Source organism: Dasypus novemcinctus, chromosome 26, assembly GCF_030445035.2.
Source record: "Dasypus novemcinctus isolate mDasNov1 chromosome 26, mDasNov1.1.hap2, whole genome shotgun sequence".
NCBI classification, from domain to species: Eukaryota; Metazoa; Chordata; class Mammalia; order Cingulata; family Dasypodidae; genus Dasypus; species Dasypus novemcinctus.
Window position 1 is genome coordinate 17505423 of NC_080698.1, and position 26121 is coordinate 17531543.

General features: G+C 40.8%; 1 protein-coding gene across 7 annotated transcripts in view; it reads right to left on the reverse strand.

Moving 5' to 3' along the window:
• Positions 1 to 26121, reverse strand: part of ARHGEF3 (Rho guanine nucleotide exchange factor 3) — a 320159-nt gene that overhangs the window by 3993 nt on the left and 290045 nt on the right. For all 7 annotated transcript variants that reach the window (XM_004448232.4, XM_071212112.1, XM_004448235.5 and 4 more), the window contains 7 exons: positions 24277 to 24447; positions 21656 to 21718; positions 12670 to 12766; positions 12426 to 12502; positions 7214 to 7471; positions 1275 to 1445; positions 46 to 232 (listed from right to left, as the gene is read on the reverse strand). In XM_004448232.4, the coding sequence (XP_004448289.1) occupies positions 46 to 232; positions 1275 to 1445; positions 7214 to 7471; positions 12426 to 12502; positions 12670 to 12766; positions 21656 to 21718; positions 24277 to 24447 (1024 nt within the window). The remainder of the gene's footprint in view (positions 1 to 45; positions 233 to 1274; positions 1446 to 7213; positions 7472 to 12425; positions 12503 to 12669; positions 12767 to 21655; positions 21719 to 24276; positions 24448 to 26121) is intronic.

Genomic DNA, 26121 nt, shown 5'->3' on the forward strand with positions numbered 1-26121 from the left:
GATAAGCAAAGACATTCAACAGATCAAAACAGGCTGTCACCGTACTTCTCTCATTGTTGCTGAATGCCCCACGCAGGGAGCCGCCCAGCCTCACTTCTCCGTCCTGCAGGTCTTCCAGCAGGAGGTCCTTCACAGGGATAGGCTGCCGGTACAACTGGTAGCAGAGCTGCTCGTTGTGGGTGACAGCTCGAGTAATCACAAGCACTTCTTGGAACAGGAAAACATGCAGTTTCTAGAAGAAAAAGCAATCAATGAAACCCAAAAGAAAAGGAAGAGACCAGCAGATGGCTGCCATGTGCCTGCCATGTGACAGAGGAGCTAAGGAGAGCGGGAGCCAGTCTTCAGGAGGAAAGCATTGCCTTGATGATGCCTTGATTTGGACATTTGCATGGCCTCAAAACTGTAAGCGAATAAATTCCCATTGTTCAAGTGAACCCATTTCATGGTATTTGCTTGGAGTAGCCTAGGAAGCTAAAACAGTTGCAAAGGGAAGACCAGAAGGGCAACGGTGATCTTGACTTGGGGATGGGGAAGCATATTCAGCATTATCACATAATTTAATATTTGGGAGAAAAGAAATCTGTGAATCCTCCCTTCCCTGGCCCTTCCCCTACAACCCTCCTGGCCCCCCCCCCAAAAAAAAATAAAATAAAAACCAACCAAATCTTGGCTGGGGGAAATATATAATTGATGATTCATATGGAGGGTGAAGAGGGAGATTTTATGTTTATCTAAAGCATTAAATGTATATTTTAAAAGACTGAAAAAAGAGAGAATAAAGTACAAAATAGCCAAGTAAGGGGTTTTTATGGGGAATGGGAAGTGTGTGTTAAGACTTTTTCTCTATAGGGGCTGAGGGAGGAAAGGAGTTGGGTATTGCTTTATTTATTAAAAATAATCCGAGATTTTTACACTGCTTCTACTTCAAGGTAGGCAGTTCAAACTCATTGTCTGAACAACCTGTTAAAAATATCCCTCATTTATAAATGTTCACTGAAAATTCCTCTTTCATCTCAGCTACTTTATGCCTTCAAACTGCTGCCCTTTTTTTTGGACACAGGACTTTGTTCAACAGTGACTTCCACAGGTTGACTGAGGGGAAAAACTAACTAAAACAAATTTTCCACCCCAACTATTATCTGTGTTCTCAAAAATCTCAAGGTCACCAAAATCTCCCATGGATAGAGAATGCGTAGTAAGAGGAGACTCAGTGGCAAATTATTAAGCTTTGGGGGAGGCCCAGGAACAGTCTCTGAGGGAAAGTAAGTACTCACCACGCCCCGGTTATTCTTCAGTTCGCCATGGCAACACAGCACTCGGGAGCTGTCAATCAGGGAATCTTTCTGGCCTTCTTCCAAGTAAAGGAGCCGCTCTTTATAATAGCGGCATTCAGATTCTCCAGTTTTGGTGTTGATTTCCGCCACGATTCCCTGAATGATGTTTATCTATGGAGACAAAAAGGAAAGTATGGGGAAAGTAAGAAACCATACACACCAACAAGTCTCAGGGGCTCAGCTCAAAAGATCACCAAGATGCTTCAGGATCTAATATCTGAGATTCTGTTCTCTAAGTTGTTTCTCTGGGAAAAGAGGGGAAATAAATGCTTTAAATATTCTCTATGTATCTATCCATCATACACATATAGATATATATATATACACATATGTATTTATTCATATATACACATATTTGTATTATACTGTCTGTCACTAATGGTGATATGTACTTATATCTGAGAGGAAGAGGGTCAAAGCACAGCCTTCGATGCCAAGGACACATAAATACTGGGTTCCATGTTGCGTGCTTCTTAAAACATCTCCCACTGTTGAAAACATATAAAAAATTGGGAGAGCAAAATGGAATGAAGGAGTCTAGAAATGGGATTGTCTTTGGGGATGTGAAGGCTAGTTACAAGGTCTTTTCACTTGTACTCAATCTAACCTACAAACAACATTGGCAATTTGGGGTGTGAATAAATGGTTTGGATATCTTTTGAGAGTCAAAATGCAAATGTTTTATAAAGGACAGGAACATGGTAGGAGAAAAAAGACACTAGGAATAGTGATGGGGACAGTTTGTGTAGATACACTTGCGGTCATGTCCTTAGCACATGTGAGTGTGTCAGTAAGGGGCACGAGGACCTCAGAGCAACAGCAGATGTGATGCAGTGACAAAAAGCAAAGCAAAGCAACAACAATGATGAGAGGGCACTGCACTGATGCTCCATCAGTGGGTATGGTTCTGATATGTTGTTGTTCAGTCACATAGGTAATATGTCTAAAAGTCAGAAAATAATAGAAAAAAAGGAACAAGCAGTTAGTTGACAACAACCGAAGGCAAACTAATGAATTTCTCAGCAGGGTCCTCTGTCCCCTACTAGTAAAGGACCAACAGTCCCATCTTCCTTGTGGTGATTTTAACCGAAAAGAACTTAAAAGGTGAGAAGTGTTCCTAAGGCTGCTTCTTGGTCACCTCTACTGGAAAGCCCAAGTTCAGTCAAATAAAACAGCAAAGAGGTCTCAGGAAATCAACAGGATTTCAATAAGGAAAACAAACCAATCTCTGTGAGAGCAAGGTTCTAAAAGGGGCCTTTACTCAGTCACAAGCTACCAGATGTTGTAATGTATTAAAGCGGCAATGCATTCTCTCTTGGAGTGCTATGGTTATTTTTCATATTCTAGTGATTTGATATTTTCTGCCCCCAAACAACTGTGTGAACACTTTTACCTACTTTTAGTGTCACAAAAACTTGTTGTCAATCTAATATCAAATGAGACTTATAAAATTAATCTGAGTTTTAATTCCACAAAATAATAAATAGCAGAACACTTTAGCATACTAACTTTCTCTTTGTGCTTCTTTTTAACCCTGTGGGTTTTCAAAGATGACTATTTATTGTATTTTCAAAAAACTTTTCACAAATTATGCTAAAGGCATGATTTATCTTCCAATTAATTAAACTAACGCTTGCTGAGCACCTGCTCAGTGTTAGACTAGGCAGTGGCAGTCAAAGAAATGAGACGAGGTCCCTACCCTTAAGAAGCTTAAAAAATACGGGATGTGTATGAATGATTGGTTAATGTTTACGTTACTCTTTAACCTTACGACATTTTTCAGAGGTTTTTTTGCCCTTGCTTTGATTAAAGACTGTAGATTGATTGTTGTGACTCATCTTAGTTAAGTATTATTAGTTATACCTAGGTAGCTTGAATTAACCAGCACTTTGGATAATTATCTTAGTTTCCTACAAGTATCCAGGAAACCAAGAAGAAGATACACTACAGGCATAAAGATGTGCTCATTTCCTAATTTAACCAGGAACTGTTCAGCTGGCATATTGCATGAAGACTGATAAGAATAAAATATTGTAGTGGCTCCTTAGGCAGCTAGAGCTACTTCTTTCTTGTGTTTTTATTTTATTTTATTTATTTTTCTCCCTTTCCCTCCCAAGCGGCCCCCACCATTGTCTGCTCTCTGTGTCCATTCGCTGTGTGTTCTTCTGTGACCACTTCTATCCTTATCAGCGGCACCAGGAATCTGTGTTTCTTTTTGTTGCATCATCTTGTGTCAGCTCTCCGTGTGTGCGGTGCCATTCCTGGGCAGGCTGCACTTTCTTTCACGCTGGGCAGCTCTCCTTACGGGGCGCACTCCTTGCGCGTGGGGCTCCCCTATGCGGGGGACACCCCTGCGTGGCATGGCACTCCTTGCGTGCATCAGCACTGCACGTGGGCCAGGTCCACACGGGTCAAGGAGGCCCGGGGTTTGAACCGCTGACCTACCATGTGGTAGGCAGACACCCTATCTATTGGGCCAAGTCCACTTCCCTTTCTTGTGTTTTAAAAAGTAGACAGAGACAAAACAAGGCAATAGTTGATGCTGTAATTCCATATTCTATGTATACGTTTATAATAGTAACTCCAGGTCTGCTTTTATTTATTAAAATACTATTTTGTATTTACGTCTGTCTGAACCCCGTGAGTGTCTAACTCCTCTGCATTGTTTTTTGTTTTTGTTTTTGCTCTTTAGGCAGTACCGGGGATTGAACCCAGGAACTTATATATGGGAGGCAGGTGCTCAACCACTGAGCTACATCCACTTCCCAATGAGAGCTGATTTTTTCATTTATTTGTCTTTAGGAGGTCCCGGGGATGGAACCCCAGACCTTGTACATGGGAAGCAGGCACTCAACCATTTCAGCTACATCCACTCCCTTGCACTGGTACTTTAGAGGGATTATACAGCAGATTGACAACAGCAGTCACCTGTAGTTGTGCACTTAAATTATTGTCGCATCTCTCACCAGGGTTCAAACTAAAGAGAAAGCAGATGATGAGTGGTACATGGTAATAGTACAGGGATTCAACTCACACATGTTAGAATCGTCATCCTCAAATGGGATCTGAAAGCCCTGTCTGTCTGGGCTTGTGCGGAAATATCATCTACTTGTCATTTCCTGACATGAACCAAGAATGGCACAGTTGCTGCATGAAAAGCAGGACTGTTTTTCCTATTGACTACGGCGATTTTTTTTAAGGAGTTGGGAAACAGTGGTGGGTAAGGAGAAGAGACGGTCTGCAGGCTCACTTTCTGACTAAAACAATCCTCAGAATTTAAAACATAAAACAACCAGTTCTCTGGAATATCCGGATACCAGAAGTCCTATTTTAAGACATTCCCTTTGGGGTAAATTTCCAATAATCCTCCAAAATACTATAAATAAGTTCTAATAAAGATATTGTAGTTTATGCATTCCATTAATTGTATGACCTTTCCTTAGATCTAATCACAGGACTGAATGTAATCAGTAGCCTTGCTGTCAAGGCCAGTACCTTATTAGCACTTCCTTAATTTTCCTCTTTTCATAGTTGGAAAAATTAATTCATGGAACATATAAGTTATGCTATAGTGACACTGTAGGTTTTGTGTCTATCAAATATTCACAGTGCATCCCCGCGTATATGGCTAACTATTTCTGCTCATCTGGGATAATGCCACAGGGAGTTGAGAAGAGCTGTCTGCAGACATTTTCAAATGCAGGTAGACAGTGCTTCATGCACAGATCTGCCTGAACAATGAGGTGCAGGTTCAACTTTTGAAAACGGCTTCACGTTTTTTGTACCAGGGGCACTGGTACTAGCACTCCCTTTCATATTGCAAACAATCGTATTCTTATCTACCTGTTTTTAAATCCGAACTTTAGCTTGCTGGGTGTTTTTTTTTAAAACAGAGCAGTGTTCTTTCATGATGCATATTTAAAAAGAAGAAACCTTTACAGTAAAACCCAGAGCAGGCTCCTGTGCTTCAAAAAGTAATTATTTACACTAGCTCAAGCTCGCTGTTGTTTTTATTCTCGTGGACCACACACTTGTGGGGATGAAGTATGGAGAGGAAGCAACTCTATTACACTCTTCCCAGGAATAAAAGCAGCCAAGATGAGGGGGGAGCGGGCCTCATCCCTGGTGCCTGAGGTCCCCATCTGGGCTGGACTGGGGGCCTGGCACCAGTGTCTCAGGTCTGCCAGACAGGACCACCACCTCCTGAATCAAGAGAGTCTTTCCTCATTCTTCTCCATCCCTCTGTCGAGGCATCCAGCCCAGCCCTGCCCCGAGTAAGGTCACGCCACAGAGCCCAAGCAGACGGCTCTCCTCAAGTCTAAAGGCCACAAGGGCTCAAAGAAGGGGCCGGGCTTTTCAGCTTCAGGGAGTAGGATCATAGCAAAGTGGAAGAGGCATAGGATTGGAGCTTACACAGACAGGGTTCAAATGTTAATTCTTTCATTTGCTGGCTCTGGACCTGGGCAAGTTATTTAACCTCTCCAAGCTTCAACTGAAAAATGGTCCTATCTCATAGGTTGCTACGAGGATTAAATGAGATAAATAATATATATAAGTAGATTACATAAAGCTGATCTACTAGGTGCTCAATAAATGCCAGAAGCTATTACTCATATTGTTATTGTAGATGGCATTATTATTACGATTCATTATTATTAAACCAAGTCTGGGACAGACAGTTCACTTGGCAAGTTCAGACTCCTGATTTCAAATCACCTATGATCTCCTTCTGTTATCATGCCAGATCCAATCAGGGAGTGAGCCCTGGATTTCCTTTTGAATTGGTCTCTTAGCCTTATCCCCGCTGCCATCTTCTTGATCAGACGTCCGCGACGCCACACTTGGACCTCTGCAGCATCCAGCCAACTGGCTTCCCTGTCATTCTTCTCTTCCTCCTCTGCCCCCTGTTCTAGAGATGAGGGAGGGCAGTAACTTGTCACACAGCTTGTAAGTGACAGAGCTGGGATGTGAACCCTGACCGTGACCTTTCCTTACCCAGAAAACAAAAGCACACAAAACAAACCTCCAATTAATTAGAGAACATAGGAAACATGTCTCAAATGCTTAAATTTGATACTTAAAACCTTCTATAACCAGATCTGAACCCACACCCTCTGCCTTGTCTCCTGCAGCTTCCTGGGAGTAACCCCAGGCTGACTGATCCACCGCATTCCCAGGCATGACCTGCTGTGTCAGCTCATCACACCCTTGCTCAGGCCGTTTGTCCTCCCTGGCCAGCCGTGGCCTCTGCCCTGCCCTGCAGACCACCCCCTTGGAAGAGAGCTCACTGCGTGGAATGCACAGTTTCTAATGGCCTTGTGACAGGGACCCTATTTCTCCTGGTTTTCTAGAGACGAATGTGCATTTCCCAGGTCATCCTGCCCCATACTCAGTAAACATCTGCTGAACGAGGACTTGGCTGGAGATCGGACTCGGCACCCCACTGCCATCAGGGGCTGAGGGGAGCTAGATCTTAAATGAACGCTGACTTCAGAAATGAGCTTTGGGCCTAAAGTAAAAGGCAACTTCCATTTTATAACAAGGGTCTTCACTGTAAAATATTCTCAGAGAGCTTAACTTTCATAGTCAGCAAAGGTAACAAATGGATTACAGAGTCACCTATCGGAGCCAGGAAATTTTAGAACCAAAGGGACCTTATAGTGCATTTCACGTACACACTGCAGTTCACAGGTTAGAAAGCAAGGCAAAGAGAGAAATGACCTGCAAAATCAAAATACGGCCAATGGCAGAGCCAAGCCTGGAATCCATGATCCCTGCATCCCCTGCACCCAGCAATCCTTCTACTCACTCATTTCCTTGATCCACTAACCATTATATGGGAAATAACAAGGGCGGAAAGAAAGAAACAGACAACTCACAGCTTCTTCCAGGTGCTGCTGATCTGGATTATCATTTGGTGTGTGCCTCAAGATTTCTCGAAGAAGCAGAGGGTATTTCACCAGACGGCTTCTGGGAATATCGAGGAAATTCCAGAGATCTAGTTTGCGGCTAAAGGGGGATTCTAAACATCGCTGAAGGAAATCTTGGACTCGGTGATCTTGTTTTTTGTGGTCCAGTAAGGCTTTGGCGGCTACTTGATTGCTGCAGTAGCTGTCATAGGAGCTGAGGCAAGGCAACTAAGATGGGAAAATGAGAAGAGGGTTGGAGCGTTAAAAATATTGAGCTCTGAAGCTGCAAGTTAGCATCACTTGCTGGGACTGAACAAACACCTAGCTGGTCTCCAGACCTGGCCAACATTCCTTTATCTGCATGACTGGAGGAGACCAGTGGACTTCTTCAAAATGACAGGCCATGCACAGTTTGCTGAGGCTCTGGCTTATTTGCACTAAGCGATTTCTTAGTTCACACTTGCTTGATTCTTAAGACCCATATTGTAATTTGTTTGCATTTTCTGCCAATTTAAGCTAAAAATGAAAGAACCAGAGTTACTGATGCACAGTTAAAGAAAAAAATTTCCTCATTTTCCAAAAGCATCCAGTAAGAGAAGAGCCTCCTATTTTTATAGGGTTTCTATTAAAATTATCTGTAAAACTCATATAGAGGGTTTAGTGGCACAAATAGAAAGCAAGGGGTCAGATTCCAAACCCAGTTGTTCGCATGGCTTGGTGCAAGCACCTCCAAGTTAGTTTAAGATTACCAAGGTGGCCTAGTTACAAAGGGCCTAGGGATGTTAAAGCAAAATTATGACAAGCAAAAAGTATTATTCGGGAAGCATTGAGAAAAAATCTTTTAACTTAACTCTGACAGGTCAGGAATGATTCTTGGCTCTACTTAATGGTTAACATCATAATAATCATAATACCATGCAAAGAGATAAGGCTTACAGACGCACAGCATTTCAAATCCACTGCCTTCCTTCCAGCAAAATGCTTATTTCCCTGATGTGTTCCACCAGTCACATCATATAAAGGCTGTGTCAGAGCCTCAGTGGAAGGGCTACTCAACTCCTGTTTCCACTCTTCCTTCTTGGGTGTTACCTGAGATTCAGTATCTTTACACAGGGGCCGTTGGCCTCCAGAAAGTTACCGGAAGCATGAAACATGGCCAAGGGCCTAGCTGCTTTTGCTTCTTCCCTTGGCTAGGAAGCCACAATTACAACGCCTGCTTTGTAGCGGGCTTCAGTGCAAGATGGTATCTCTCTTTTCTGCACCCTCAGTACTTTGTACTAGGCCTGCTATACAGTAAGCACTTAAAGTTTGTGTTTGGAATGAAAAAATAAATGAACATTTAATGAATTACCAGTTTAGGTAATAGCTGATGGTTTAGGAATATCGTTTAAAAATAAAGTGGTAGCATCTGAACAAAGGCTGCTTCCTTTACACCTCTTATTGGAATTATTTTCTCAGTGACAAAATCCAAAAAAGATACCTGGGAAGTAATACTTGAAAGGTTCACTGTGGAGTTTAACATTCCTTGGAAATACCTGTTCTCCTTAAATGTTACATGAACCTCTGTTTGTGGTTAGAAGAGGAAAGAGCTAAAGAAATTCCTTCCTTAAACCTCATATTTGAAAATAATGATAATTGGTACTTACACACACATACACACACACATACCCCACATACCCCAAATGTGGTGTTGTGGCTTGTAATTTAGCCTTTCAGAGTTAATTAAAAAGAAGCCTCAGGCCCTTCTCATTTCATTTCCTCTTCCTCACCTTTTAAAAAGACCTGAAAACGCTCAGTGTTTTCATTATGGAGAAACATCAGCAGCCACCATCGGATGTAAGCAGGTGAGGAAGGCCAGCCACAGGGCTGCTCGCTGTCCAATGGGCCGTTACTCTCTCTGATCCTGCCGTCTGCTGCCATGACAACCAAGTCAGGCTCTGGGCCTGTGTTCACACCTGACGAAGGGCCTGTTTCCTGAGTGTGACCTGAAAGGCTGCGTGTTTCAGCCCACTGGAGTGAAAAAGCTACAAGGGAGCTATAATGACCCTGGGGAGGAGGAGGGTACACATCTTGGTGCCGAAATACGTCCTCGCTGACTAGATGCAATAGTTCGGAAGACACTGAGTTGGAGAATCAAGTTCAAAGCCTAACTCAGTTGCTAACTAGTCAGGTGACCCTTCTCAGCCTCAGATTCTCCACTTAGAGAATACATATACTAATGTCTTCACTTCCTAAAGAGATAAGGCATCTAAAATGTGTAGCACAGAGCCTGGTCCGTGGTGATGAATCTGTATGTAATAGCTATTGTTATCTGTCCACAGAATCTGAAGAAACCGGTTTAAGAGAAGCAAAGCTGGAGACAAACCAGAATACGAAGCCTGTTCTACCCACCCCACCCCCTCACTCTGCCAAAGCTCTAAACAACTCGCCATTTCTTTGAATAGACTATCAAGACTTTATAAGGAAACATCTTTCATTTTTTTAAAGAAATTCTCTCTCAACATGGTAAAGAGACAGAATAAATTTCCTTTTTTTTTTTTTTTTTTTACTTCCATATACTCTGCCTCTCTCTGGAGTTAAAATTTAATTAGAGCCCAAATTAACATGAGAACCTGCCCCAGGGAGCTTATAAATTATTTTATCACTTAAAAAAAGTTAGCAAGAAGATAAGTCACTTGAGAGGTTGTTCCTCTATGACAGGGAGGGCTTACGGGGCAGGAGGACCTGCCCACTGGGGAGGGGCATGACTCATCCGCAGTTAACCAAGAGAAAAACCAAGCCTCTGTTGAGGTCTTCAAAGTAAGTAATTGATTCATTCTAAGGTCAAAAGGACCGGCCAGGGCTGTCCCACTTGGGAGGCTCACTTGTTTAAAGGGTTTTTCCACTTTTTTCCTTTGGGGGGAAAATAAATCAATTTTTCATGGGTCGAATGAGCTCTGACTGTTCTCATTCAAAGTCTACTAAGATGTTTATTTTGTTCCATTAAAAAGGCCAGAACTCAAACAGATGTATCCCTTGGTTTACAGTTCCCACTCTCATGGACACATCTGCAGTTAAAAGAGGGAAAACATTTAACAGCTCATCGGGCCTGATAAATAAGGGCCGTTTCTCATGAGGTTTGGGAACAATGGGCCAGTTGTTTAAACTTTAGGCTGCTCTTTAAGCTGTGGGTCCCCATTTGATGTCTGAAGGGTCCGGATAGCAATGGACCAGAAGGGTCACACTTCCTTTGGGTATCTACGAAGAGAGCTGTCTCCAGACCAAACCAGTTTCCTAATAAAAGGGACAAACATTTGCTTTTTAAAAAAATGAATAAGAAGGCAAATTCCTACAATTGTGCTTCTGGAGAGAATTGACAATTTGCATCTGATGTTTAAGGAAAACATGTAGTTCTATATTGCCATTGCAGCAAAAACAGAGCAGTCATTTCAGTTCTGGAGTGTGGCCTCACTGCAATCTACTTCATCCCATCAAAGCAGACCAGAGAATCAGGAAGTTTAAGAAACACTGAGGCAGACCCTCTTCTCATTATTTCTCGTCTCCAGCTGCTTGGCTTTCTTTAGAGAAATTTCTTTGTGGGCTGAAGAAGTTAAAACATCTGCCATGGCTCATAATAAAATGAAAGTCAAAAATATAAGATGAATGATCTCTCCTGAAATATTAAGGCACACTTTCTAAATAATTCATCTTAGAACATTACTTGTCTTTCAGATGCCCTCGGGATATTTCAGTCTCCATGCTAAAATTGTCTCGTGATCTAAAGCTATCCAAATCCTGAAACCCTCAAAGTTTCTTCATCAAGGAAGTAATTGAGAAGCATAAGTTAAGCTAAAAGACCAATGTCAAAACTTCCTGCACGTTTGCATGGCATCAAGGCATAGAAACTGGGTTTTACGAAGGTTAAAATACAAATATAACTACTGCATAAATCCTAGGATTTTTAACCTCTAACACTTTCTTGGCACTTCCTGTTTATTTTTCTGGAACACAGTGTGGATTACAGGGACGAGAGGCCTAAACCTGCCTGGAAGAAGTCATCAAGTTAATCTGCCTTCATTACCCACTTTATAACATGACAAAAGAGCTGGTGGGAAAACTCAGAGGTCACAGAAGGAAACAGTAATGTATAGAATAGGGAGTGGTGGGGATTAGAGCAAAATAGACTGGAAGCCTTATCTGAAGTATATTAAACAAACAGCAATATTATGCCACTCAACAAAATACAAATCCAGCCCCTAAATGATAAATTTATGATGTGTAATCAGAAAAAGGAATGGGTTTGTTGGGATGGGATCAGTATATACTCAACTCTTCTAGGAAAGATCAGATATTTACTAAACCTTCACAGCATTAGTTATTACTATGTTTATGGAACATTTTGACCTTGAGATTATTTTTTGTAATCTGAAAAAAAGTATGTATGTGTGTGTGCAGATAAGAATATGCCCATCAATTTTTGCTAGAAAAGAACTGGCAATACCTACATTAACAATTGGTCTGATTCACATTAACTAGTTTTATTTTGATATGAAACTAATAGTAGTTTCATATGTGCCTTTACTTATTTTATTGCAGAAAGTCCACATTATCTTTATTTTTCAAAAACTTTTTTAAAGATTTTATTTATTTATTCCCTGCCCCTCTTGCCGCTTGTGCTCCCTGTCTGCTATGTCCGTTTGCTGCATGTTCTTCTGTGTCTGCTTGTCTTCTCTTTAGGAGGCACCAGGAACTGATTCCAGGACCTTCTGACGTGGGAGGGAGGCACTCAGTAATCGCTTGAGCCACCTCAGCTCCCTGGTCTGCTGAGTACCTCATTGTCTTTTCCTCTGTGTCTTTTTGTTGCACCATTTTGTGTCAGCTCACCGCATGGACCAGCTTGCCTTCCAGGAGGCCCCAGAAATCAAGCCCGGGACCTCCTATATGGTAGACAGGAGCCCAATTGCATGAGCCACATCTGCTTCCCATATATTATCTTTAAATCTGGTAATTGTAATAAATAAAAATTGTTTTCGTGTTTCAGGAGATAAAGCCTAAATATATTTTCTAAAAATCTAGGAATTTGCTATTTATTTATTTTTAAATGTAAAACCAGTATTTGCCAATAAAGAAAGTCTAGCTAAAATTAAACTGTATCCGAATTACTAAAATTCATCTAAAACCAAGACCAGAGAACTTTTCTTACCCAGCCCACGAGGATAGAACCAACATGTTCAGTTGAGCCATCAGGCTTCCGAACATCTTGAAGCTGACTAAGGAGATCTGGCAAAAAAACAAATAAACAGAATGCTTATTTTGTTAGGTTTTCAAATATGAACAGGGCTGGAAGTAGACTCCGGTTACTCATGTTATTACACAATCACTGATTCGTTATAAGTCAATTCAATTAAGCCTACAAGTCACGACTCATTCTGGGAACAAAATTATACCTTCATGAAGAGGAATTAGAGAGTCCAGTGTTCCAAAAATTTGATTGAGCTCTTGTTCGGTCATTATGGAGAGTTTCAGCATAGGGTCATGATAGGCCTGCACAAGAAGGGCAAGAGGTAGAAGCAAACATTTAAAGGAAATAGATCAAGACAGCAGAGTGAGATGTTTCAGGGCTCTGCTGCATTCCCTGCGCCCCCACCGAAGCTTTGAACTGGCAGAAATACCTTTCTCAAAGCTCCAGGAAACAGTTAGAGGACTGCAGTAACTGGGCACATGCTGAACCAAGAGAAAACCTAACTAGAAGCAGTAGGAGCTCATGGTACTCTCACTGACCCTCCCCAATCCCTCACCAGTTCGGCACAAGGTCAATCTGCTCCCAGTCCAGATGCCTGGCCTCGGTTCTGGAGGGAGCAGACCAACCGTCGTACACATCCTGGGAGTATAGATATCTGGTCCAATCAGTCTGGTGGTAGTATGAGGGAATGGCCATCCCAGAACTTTGTGTGTAGAAGGCAGTTCACAGAGCTCTCCTACAGGATGCTGAGGGACAGCAGTCAAGTCGTGCTGCCTGGGCCAAGGGACTGCTGGCTTAGGACACACAGTGCAGAGCCTGGGACGGCGAGGGAACTGTTTCCTGGGGAAGAAGGGACATTTGTATCTGTGTAACTGGGGGAGTTCCTAGGGTCACACATGTATGCCCAAGAAAAGATACATGTGCAGAAAGTGTCAGGAAAGCCCCTATACTGTGGCCTGGAGCTATTCTCTAAACTTAGCATATGGATAAGCTCTGATGGATGGTGCTCACGCGGGTCAATCTGCAAAGACTGACAAAAGTGTTTGCTTTCTTTCCTTTTTTTTTCTTTGTTAGCTTCTGGCATTCAAGGAAAGCTCTTTCATAATACTAGCTTATTACCAGTTAAGGAACAGATGCCTCAAATTATAAATTCGAGTGATAACTAATTAAAATATCAAAATGTCCAAGTTTCAACAAAATAAAATAAAAACATGGAAAGAAATAGGAAGTGATGGCCCAGGCAAAGGATAAAATTAAAGCATTAGAAACCATTAAGGAAGACCAGACCTGGTATGTAACAGGCAAAGACTTTAAAAGGATGGTCCTATAAAATAGATTTTAAATGCATACTGTTTTAAGAGATGAAGACAGTGATAATATATTAATTAAAGGGGTAATTCACCAAGAAGAAATAACTGTAATACATATTTATGTTCCTAACCTCGGTGTCCCAAGACAAATGAAGCAAACTAGCAAAACTGAAGGGAGAAATAGATGTCTCTACAATAATAGTTGGAGACGTCAACACACCACACTCAGTATTGAATAGAACATCTGGACAGAGGATAAATAAGGAAACACCTTAAATAATATGTTAAATGACCTAGGCCTAAAAGATATTTTTAGAGCATTATACCCCCAAACAACATAATATATCTTCTCAAGAGCTTAGGGGTCCTTCTCCAGGATGGACTATATGTTGGGTCACAAAGCAGGTCTCAATAATTTTAAAAAGATTGAAATTGGGAAAGGATGTGGCTCAAGTGGCTGAGCACCTGCTTCCTACATAGGAGGTCCTGGTTTTGGTTTCCTATGCCTCTTAACAATTGCAAGAACAAAACAACAAGCAGACAAATTTAAAAACCAACTCAGGGGGCTAATGTGGCTCAGTGGTTGAGTGCTGGCTTCCCACATACAAGGTCCTGGGTTCAATCCCTGGCACCATCAAAAAAAAAAAAAGGAAAAAGAAGGTTGAAATTATACAAAGCACTCTCTCTGATCATAAATGAAGCAGGAAATCAAATCAATAATGGATGAAAAGGGAGCAGATGTGGCTCAAGCAGTTGAGCTCCTGCCTCCCATATGGGAGGTCCTGGGTTTGGGTCCCAATACCTACTAAAAAACAAAAACAAAGAACAAGCAAAACAAACAAAATAAAACATGAAAATATTACCTATAAAAAAGTAACGAAAGGAAAAAGGGAAAGTTCACAAATATATGGAGATTAAACAACACACTCTTGAATAATCAGTGGGTCAGAGAAGAATTTGCAAAAGAAATCAGTAAATATCTAGAGACGAATGGAAACAAGAACACAATATATCAAAACCTATGGGATATATGAGAGGAAAATTTATAGCTGTCAATGTTTACATTAAATAGGAAGAGCTAAAATCAAAGACTTAACTGTACACCTGGGGGAATTAGGAAAGAACAGCAAACAAATTCCCAACCAAGCTGAAGGAAAGAAATAAAGATCAGAGAGAAATAGATAAATTGATAACAAAGAAACAATAGAGAGAATCAATGAAACCAAAAGTTGGTTCTTTGAAAAGATCAACAAAATTGACAAACCCTTAGCTAGATGGATGAAGAAAAAAAGAGAGAAGATGCAAATGAATAAAATCAGAAAAGAGAGGAGGGACATTTGCACTGACCCTGCAGAAATAAGAGAGATCATAAGAGGATAGTACGAAGTGTATGCCAACAAACTAGAAAATGTAGATGAAATGGACAACTTCCTAGAAACACACAAACAACCCACACTGATCTGAGAAAAAATATTAATGGAAGACCTCAACAAACCAATCATGAGTAAAGAGATTGAAACAGTCATCAAATACCTCCCCAAAATGAAAAGTCCAGGACCAGATGACTTCACAGGTGAATTCTACCCATCATTAAAAGATGATCTAATACCAATCTTGCTCAAGCTCTCCCAAAAAATGAACAGGAAGAAATGCTACAAACTCATTTTATGAAGCCAACATCACCCTAATATCAAAACCAGATAAAGATACTATGAAAAAAGAAAATTACAGACCGATCTCTCTAATGAATATAGATGCAAAAATCCTCAACAAAATACATGCAAACCAAATCCAAAAGCACAATAAAAGAATTATACACTATGATCAAATGTGTTTTACCTCAGGTATACAAATGTGGTTCAACACAAGAAAATCAATTAGTGTAATTAGCCACATTAATAAATTGAAGAAGAAAAATCACATTTCTTTCAATTGATACAGAAAAGGCATCTGACAAAATACAGCATTCTCTCTTGATAAAACACTCCAAAAGATAAGAATAGAAGGCAGCTTTCTCAACATGGCAAAGGGCATATATAAAAAACCCATAGCTAACATACTCGACAGTGAAAGACTGAAAGTTTTCTTGCTGAAGATTGGGAACAAGACAAGGAAGCCACTGTCACCACAGTTATTCAATATTATGCTAGCAGTTCTAGCTAAAGCAATTAGGGAAGAAAAAGAAATAAAATGCATCCAAATAGGAAAGGAAGAAGTAAAACTGATGCTATTCACTGATTATATGATCCTTTATCTAGAAAATCTTGAAAAATCCACAACAAAGCTTCTAGAACTCATAGATGAGTTCAGCAAAGTGGTGGGACACAAAAATAATACACAAAAATGAGTAGTATTTCCATACACTACTGATGAGCAATCTGAGGAGGAAGTCAGAAAAAAAAATTCCATTTACAATAGTGACTAAAAGAATCAAATGTTTAGGAATAAACTTAACCAAGGACATAAAGGTCTGTATTCAGAAAACTACAAAACACTGCTAAAAGAAACCAAAAAAGACCTAAATAAATGGAAGGATCTTCTGTGTTAATGGAATGGAAGACTAAATATTGTTAAGATGTCAATTCTACTCATACTGATTTACAGATTCAACAGAATCCCAATAAAAATCCCAACAGCCTTTTTTTTTTTTTTTTTTCCAGAAATGGAAAAGCCAACTAGCAAATTTATTTGGAAGGGTAAAGGGCCCCACATAGCCAAAAATGCCTTTAAAAAGAAGAGCAGAAGCTGGAGGACACTAATTTTCTGACCTTAAATCATATTACACAGTAGTTAAAAAAACCAGCATTGTACTGGCTAAAGATAGACACACTAACCAATGGAACTGAATCAAGAACACAGAAATAGACCCTCACATCTCCTTTTGGAATAATGAAAATGGTCTCAAATTGACTGAGGTAATGACAGCATGAATCTGTGATGAAAATGAGAGTCATTGAGTGTATACTTTGAATGGATTGTACAAAGCATGAGACTGTAAAACACAGTGAATCCTGTGGTGGAAGATGGATTGAGGTTAACAGAACAAATATGAGAACGTTCTCTCATGAAATATAACAAATATATAACACTAATACAGGGTGTTAAGAACTGGGTGGGTTGAGGGAATAATACATCAAATATAAGACATGGACTATAGTTTGTAGTAATATCTTGATGAAGTTCTTTCAGTTTGTAACAAATGTTTCACAACTGTGCAAGGTGGTGGTGGTGGGGTGATGTATGGGAGCCCTGTATGATGAAACAAATGTTTGTTTCCTAAGTTCACAACTTTTATAATACAGCTATTGTTTATTTATGTTCATGTATGAACGACACACTTCAATAAAATTTTTTTTCAATGGAAAATAAAAAAGGTCCTAGGTATGTTCAAGGAGCCAAAGGATCCTAAAGAGAATATAAATTGAGAGATCAAAATTATGAAAAGGGGGAAACGGACTTTGGCCCAGTGGTTAGGGCGTCCGTCTACCACATGGGAGGTCCGCGGTTCAAGCCCCGGGCCTCCTTGACCCGTGTGGAGCTGGCCCATGCGCAGTGCTGATGCGCGCAAGGAGTGCCGTGCTACACAGGGGTGTCCCCCGCGTAGGGGAGCCCCACGCGCAAGGAGTGCACCCATAAGGAGAGCCGCCCAGCGCGAAGGAGGGAGCAGCCTGCCGAGGAATGGCGCCGCCCACACTCCCCGGGCCGCTGACGACAACAGAAGCGGACAAAGAAACAAGACGCAGCAAAAAGACACAGAAAACAGACAACCGGGGGAGGGGAGGGGAATTAAATAAATAAAAATAAATCTTTAAAAAAAAAAATTATGAAAAGGAACCACAGAAACAAAAATTTTAAATTCCATTGAAAGGTTCAATAGCAGATTGGAGCTGGCAAAAGAATCCGTGAACTAGAAGATGAGACCATTGAAATCATCTAATCTGAGAGGCAGAAAGAGGATAGAATAAAGAAAAGTGAATAGAGCCTGAGGAACCTGTGGGACACCATGAAGCATTCCAATAAACGCATTCTGGGAGTCCCAGGAGAAGAAAGAGAGAAAGGGGCTAGAAGAATATTTGAAGAAGTAACAGCTGAAAAGTCTGCAAAATTAACAAGAGACATGAATCCAAGGTTCTCAATGGACTCCAAATGGTATAAACATAAACAGACCCACACCATGACATATTAGAACCATACTGTCAAATGCCAAAGATAAAGAGAGAATTCTGAAATCTGCTAGAGAGAAGAAACATGTCACATTTGAAAGCCTGAAAAAGATTAAGTGTCAATTTCTCATCAGAAACCACAAAGGCAAGAGGGCAGTGGAATGATATCTTTAAAATGCTGAAAACAAAAATTGCCAGTTCTATATCTGGCAAAATTGTCTTTCAAAAAGGAGAGAGGGAATAAGACATTCCCAGATAAACAAAAGCTGAGGGAGCTTGTTACCACTAGACTAGCCTTGCAAAAAATGCTAATGGGAATTCTACAGGTTGAAAGATGAGGTAGGAGTGGGTGTAGGTCAGTGGTTGAGCACCTGCTTCACATGTATGAGGTCCTGAGTTCAATCCCCAATACCCCCTTTAAAAAAAACAAAAACAAAGGGTTGGCTAGATAATAGATTGAAGCTACATGAAGAAATAAGGATCTCTAGCAAGTATAATAACATGGGTAAATATAATTGCTGGTACTATTGTATTTTTGGTTTGTAAATCTACATTTTACTTCCTATAGGATCTAAAAGGCAAAAGTATAAAATATAATGACACATCAGTGGTTTTGGACTCATAATGTATAAACATGCAATTTGTGACAAGAACTACATAAAGGTGTGGGCGGGAATGCAAGGGTATAGGAACATAGTTTGTGTGTAATAATGGAATTAAGTTGGTTTCTAAACAAGTAAGAGTGTTATAGTTTTAGAATGTTAAATTTAAGCACCATGGTAACTATGCAGAAAATATTAGACAACATGCAAACTCACAGAGACAGAAATTAAAGTACAAGTAGCCAAGGTTGGGTGGGGGGAGAGGCTAGAGGAATGGGGAGTTAATGTATAATGAGAATGAGGCGCGAAGGGTTTGTGTGTGTGGAGATGGGAAAATTGTAATATTGGAAGTTGGTGAGGGTTCTACAAAAGTGTAAATATAAGCAATCCCACTGAATGGTATGTATAGGAGATGGGAGAGTTTATGTTGTACATGTTTCTACAATGGGGAGACTAAAGACACTATGATAATTAAATGCAATATAAGATCCTGGGTGGGATTTAATAAGGGATGAGAAGAGGCTCAAAGGGACATTAGGACATAGGAAAAAGTTGGAATATAGACTCTAAATTTTACGTCAATGTTAAATTTCTTGAATGTAATAACTGCACACAAGCAAATATCCTTGTTCTTAGGAAATGTACATGCCAGTATTAAGTGTTCAAGGAACATGATGTACTACAATGTACACTCAAGTATTCACAAAATGCCCTGACAGAGAGATGGATGGATAGATGGATTGAAAGACTAATGGATAGATTGTAGAATGCTACACAAGTATTAAAACTGGTGGATCTGGATACATGCAGGGATGGAGTTTGTTAGAGTTCTCTATATGGGACTGTACTATTTGTGTAACTGTCCTGTAAGTTTGAAGGTATTTCAAAACAAAAAGTTAAAAGAAAAAAATTAGAGGAAATAAGTTGCTAATGTAAATGGCTCTTGAGAGGTTCTGCCGAAACAGAGCACTTGGCTTTCCCAACAACTTTTCCCATAATGCTGTTGAAACAGATGGGTGTGGTTGGGGGAGATGAGAATCCAGCATTGCTTTGGGCCTTTTGTGATTGTTGAAAAATCAAAGCAAATTAGAAAAAAAAAAAAAGACTTTTTATTCTAGTATACATTTAGGAAGGGCATAAATGCTAAGTATAGATTTGATTGGTATGATGGTTTAAGACATAACTTTATTAAAGATACTGCAGGTTGGAAAATTCCCACTTCATCCAAAATTAGTTACCAGCAGGTTCTTTTTCAACTAATCCATATTTTAATAAAATAACTAAATAAAAGAAAAAGTGATTGTTGCCCTGTAATGTTTATTTGAAGCAAAGAGACCAAAACTTTTGCCAATCCTATCACCTCTTATTAAAGATAAAAAATAAGAATATGCAGTTATACTCAGGGCACTGTGATAGAACACAAAGATGCCGATGACAGTCCTTGCTTTCAAGGAGTTTATTTATTTGGAAGATAAACACAAGTAAAATTAAATAACCATTTAAAAGATAGCTCAAGGAGAGATGTCGCATGGCAGCAAAAAGTGACCAAGTCATAACTGCTCTAGAGATCAGAAAATTAAGAGACAGTTTGAGGCTGGAGTGGTCAAGGGATGTTTGAAAGAGGAGCTCCTTAGCACTTAGCACAGAGAATGAGGCAATAACTATTATTGAGGGAAGCGGACTTGGCCCAGTGGTTGGGGCATTCGTCTGCCACATGGGAGGTCCGCGGTTCAAACCCCGGGCCTCCTTGACCCGTGTGGAGCTGGCCCATGCGCGGTGCTGATGTGCACGGGGAGTGCCCTGCCACGCAGGAGTGGTCCCCGCATGGGGGAGCCCCACGCGCAAGGAGTGTGCCCCGTAAGGAGAGCCGCCCAGCATGAAAGAAGGTGCAGCCTGCCCAGGAATGGCACTGCACACACGGAGAGTTGATGCAGCAAGATGACGCAACAAAAAGAAACAGATTCCCGTGATGCTGACAACAACAGAAGTGGACAAAAAGAACACGCAGCAAAAAGAGAACAGACAACTGGGGCAGAGGGGGAAGGGGAGAGAAATAAATAAAACAAATCTTAAAAAAAAAACGACTATTGTTGAAGAATAAACTGAGATTTGAGCTGGTTCCTGGAGGTTGGGTGGATTTGGATGGTAGAAAGGAAAGGAAAAGGTCTTTTAGAATGGCAGTGAAACATCTTAAGGATACTCTGATGCAGGAAGGGGCACTTGGACATATTTTTCATAAAAGGTATATCTCAGAGTTAGATGCCTTTGTCCTCCCCATCCTTCTCTTCTAGTCCTACTTAAAACCCAGTTTCTTGGCTGTGTCCAAGCTAAGCGTGGATGGGCATCTCACAAGAATGCTGGAGACGGGACTTCATATTAGCAGAAAAAAGGGATGCATCCTTCCAACTCTGTTGGAAAATTAAATAACAATCTGAAGAGCCTGGACTTTAGGCTCCAGGGCACGGGGGTCACTTGAATGGAAAAGTTTTGGAAGAAGATCTGTTGTCAAGAATATAAAGCCCCTGCTCTACAGAGATGTGTATAAGCTGGTAATTGTTGTGACTAAATGTCCATTCAGAAAAAAAAAAAAAAGAATACACAGGACATAGGCATGAGTTCCCCCTCCCCTGTGTGATGAAAAAAAAAAAGAGGTTTATATTTAAAAGACTCTAACTTTGTTAGATAGTAGGAAATTGCCTCACTAAACCATTTAACTCATTTTGAGATCCAGATGACTTTATTCTAAGACAGTACCAGCTTTGGACATCCATGCATTCTCTCGCAAGGATAAGGAGGCCCCATATCTTAGACTTCCAGGACAATGAACTATGCATAAAGCCAGGCCTCCAGGAACACTTTCTGATTCAAATTGAAGTACTCTATTAGGTGCATTAGAGATGTGCGAAGACGCCCTAAAAGTTCAGTGAGCAGAGCGCTCTCTTACCTTCTTGTTTCAGGTTGTTTCCCCCCCTATAGGGTTTTTAATGGGAGATTTTTCTCAAGTTTTGATGATAACTTGGTCATAAAAAGGGTATTCAAAAAGCACCTTCTTAGATTTGTGAAATTACTCAAAGGAAAAAAAAATGAGGTGGCTCAACCACTGGATTTATATTTACCTTTTTTGCTAGTTTCAAATCTTCTATCAAGTCTTCTTCTCCTTGGGAAAGCTCAAAGATTGCCTGCAAGAAAAGATAAAAGGCATTCACTGAACTCTCCCTTTGCTTTTGGGAACAAGTTCAAATAGTGAAGGTCCCAACCCTTATTTCTGTCTTTTAAAAAGTTAACTTAAACTGCAGCAAGTACATCTAGTGGTAAAACCTGCAAAAAACAAAACAAAACAGAAAACCAACAACAAAACAAAACAAAAAAACACACCCTGATTTTTGTAAAACTTCTGTATAATGTGCTTCTCTGTGGAAAAAGAGGCTCCACATATGTTTACAATCCTAGTCATCTTCCATATTACAGAACTTTGATGCAGCTAAACAATAATTATAATTGGGGCTGTGAATTCCACATCTTTGTTGTGAGTGGCAATCTTAAGAAATGATTCTGACTCCATTCTCAGTGATGGGCATGGCAGTGTTATGAACTGGGCCATTATGGCTTGTTTTCTTTCTACTCAACAGAAGGTGAATCTCTGCAGAAAGTTTTATACATTTTGGTCACCCATTTGGAAGCTGGGATTGTATGAGGAATCCAATATTTTATTACTCTAAATGTCTGGCAAAGTTAATTCTAGATAAATTATTTCTCAACCCCACAAGGTACAATAAGTAAAACTATAGGAGCCAGCCATGTACAAGTGTGTATAAATGGACCATTTCTAATTTGGCTCTATTAAGCCATCATAATTTAAAGAGCTATGATGTGCAGGACATACTTTTAACTCTTACCTGAGAATCACACTTGACAAACATTACATTATTGAAGAGCTACAAGTGCACGACGTTAGATTAGGCACTAGTGCATTTTTTTCAGGCTAGAGGCTTTGGGTACACCCTCTACATAGCAGGTTGGTCGAATAAAGGACAATGAGTGTGCAGGTAAAGGCAGAACACCTTGCTGGAGGGGAGGGCACAAAGAGCCTCTGGAAGGTTAGGGAAGCTTCCATGTCATGTCCCCCTGGTTCTTGACTGTTTTTACTTTATATTGGGAAATAACTACAGACTCACAAAAAATGGCAAAAATAATACGGAGAAGTCCCATGTATCCATCATTGCCCCATGGTGGCATCTTATATAATTACAGTGTATTATCAAGCCCAGGAAATGGATTGGCACGAGACAATTTCGTAGAGTTCGCTTCCACAGGCCTCTGTGTCTGACTGACCTAGTGTGGCTCGCAGGTGAGGAAAACCACAGAGCCCCACAGGGGAAGTAACCGCAGCCAGCGGTCTGTGGTGCGGCACACGAGGTCACCGTGATGACCAGAGGCTCTGGAGGAGGACGAGACCCAGCCCGGATTCCCGATGCCACTTACCAGGCTGGTGGCCTTGGGCTCACCTTGCCTTAATAATTTCCTAATTTGCAGAACTAATCCTCCCTCCCTCCCGCTCTCTTGTTTGTTTTTTAACTCCCAATATCAGATTGTACAAGTTATACATGCACACCGTTAACACCTGGAAAAATACAAAAAAGCATAAAGAAGAAAATTAAAAATTACCCATAACACCATCTTGTTACTCATTAAGATTTTGCCATTGTTTCTACCCAGGCTATTTTCAGTGCATGTATTGTTTTTCAAGGCTGTATTCATTTTTGAATAGATAATACATGGTTCAAAATTTAAAATGCACCAATGAGCACATGGTATAAACTTTACCTTGTACCTCCTTTTTCAGCCACCCAGTTCCCCTCTGAGGAGGCAATGATATTACAGTTCCTTGTATGTCCTTCCTTCCAGAAACATTCTACTATTTTCTAAGTAAATACATGCATACATACACTCACACATTTGTTCTTTTTTTTAAATATATAAATGGGAAATGATTATACACACTTCTCTGAGCCTTGCTTTATCTATGTAGCCATACGTCCACATCAGCACTTCTTCATGTGTTTCTACAGCTCATCATTTAACCAGCCCTCTGGTATCAGATGTTCAGGATCTTTCCATATTAGTACTATAGTAAACATGGTGATGAATGACCTTGCACATATACCCTTTCACCTGTGTACTGGTGGTCTGGCAGATAAATTTCTAGAAAAGAATGGCTAAGTCAAAAAATCTAGAAAATTTTCAAGTACTCCTTTGCCAATGCCAGCTCTCTACAAAAAAGACACTCCAAGGATTTTGCCAAATGACGCACATATGAAGTGCTTAGTGCAGTCTGACACATGGTAAGCCCCCAAGAAAGGGTAATATTATTACAGCCATTTAGGGCTTACAGGGGAAGAAATTAACTTCATAGAAAAGATGTTTTACACAAGGCTAAATAAATCAAAGTTTCAAAAACTGAGTATTTAAAGATATCCAGAAGTTGCTACCAAAATATGACTAAAGTTAGTATTATTTTTAATAAACTCCAGAATCCTAAATAGTCACTTCCTAATTCATCTTCTTTGTACATTCAGATTTTCTTGTCAGTTTCTTTTTAAAGTGGGGGACACACCCACCCAGCTGACTATTGGTTTCCCAAGCTCTGATACCCTGGTTTTGTTCTCTTACAGACGGCTTGCGCCTGCGGTGTGCCTTTGTTCCAGACACACTGCCGATTCCAGGGCCCCCAGCCTACCTCCTGACGTTTGATTTCCTTGGACGTAAGCATCTGATTGACGCACACGTCAAAGGTCTCACTCCACAGCTTGCTGTCTCTCCGCTTCGTGCTCGAGGGGGCAGCATTTCTGGACCAGGGTCGGGGGGCGAGGATGTCAGGACGGCTCTCGCTGCGGAAGCTAATGGAGCGCTAAACAATAAGAAAAACGAACCATCGTGAGGGCACCATCATGACTGGGTGGATCATTTGAGCATCTTCCTGTTGATGACAGAGCATAAATCATACATTCTCAAGAAACAGAGGACATGGCCACAAGGCCTTCGGCAAGTGGGGCATTATCTTTGGCCTGTGTGGGCTAAGGAAAATTGGACAGGAGTCACTTTTGCACACATGCTTGGAGTATTCAATCTGTGTAACCTGGATACCAAATGTACCATAGCACAAGCACGAAGGCAGCTCTCCGACAAGAGATCAGCTCTATTGTTTTTCCCAGTGGCAATCTCCCTTCTTCAGGAGAATAAGGGACATCAGTAGTGAACGCTGCCCCTTCCCCCTTTTTAAAAACCTTCCCTCCTTCTCCTTCTCATAGCAGAATCCCACTATCCTTGGGTCACCCATTCCACGTCGTGTGGATGGGCTCACTCAGGCCTGACCCATCAGAGTTCTCCACCACCCAGGTTCAGGGATGAGTATATTTGCTGACATTTGCTACATGAGTCATGGGAGAAAGAGGAAGAGTCTTCTCTTGTGAGCTCAAGAGAAACATAAGCCTAGCTTCAGGCAGTAACTCTCCCTGGGTACAGGGAAGAACCTGTCTGTAGGAAAGAGTAAAAGGACAAGGAATGGAGGATGGAGAGAGAGAGACCAGGGGAGGCAGGGGATGAGCAAGCTTTAAGGACACTGAGCCCCTAGATTCCACTGTGCCTGAAGGCCAGAAGAACCCACCTCACTTGTTTTAGTTACATGGGCTAATATAGTTCCCTTTTTCTGTATGTTAATCTCACTTGGAGTTCTGTTAACTCAGAAAGTCCCAGCTAATCCAGATACCATTTTGATAGCAAATGATACCTGTCTCTGAGGCATTTCCTTATTTTCCAAAGGCGCCCTGGTAGACTTTGGGGTGGTCTAATGATCCAAAGTGTGCCCTTGTAGCTGAAACTTGCTACCATCTCACTTTTATCATGATAAATACAAATGATCAGGATGAAAGCTTCAATCCTAGAAGATTTCAACACATTTATTGGAAACTTTGCCAAAGTAATAAGGTGTTACTATACTCACAATCACACTTATCGAGCAAATGTTCCCTGCCATGGCTCTCTGTAGCCTTCAACATGAAGTTCCAATGCCTCAGCTTAGCAAACAAGAACTATTATTAATATAAACTGACCACATCTACATATCTAGGATTACCTCTTGCCACTCACCCATGAGTCCATATTCTCCAGTCATACTAGACTATCTGCCAGACCCTAAATGTGTCATGCTTTGCCATCTTTCTGTGCTTCCCTTAAGCAGTCTCCTCTGTCAGAAACGCTCCTCTTTCTTTTCCTAGTTGGCTAACTCCTACTGTCCTCAGGACAACGCAAAGGTCACTTCTTACAGGAAGCCTTCACCAATGCCTCCCACCCTTGTCTAGACCTCTGCTACAGCAATGATCACATTTTATTATGCTTATTATTGTCCCCCTGCTCTGAATTATAAACTTCTTGAGGGCAGGACCTGATTTTGCATGTGACAGAGGAACCATCATTGCTTAGATACTCCAAGGTAGCTTCCATATATTTTGAGACTTGACCACACTATTCCTGAAAGTAAAGAAAATTTTAAGCAAACAAACATAAGGACATTCTTAAATAAGTA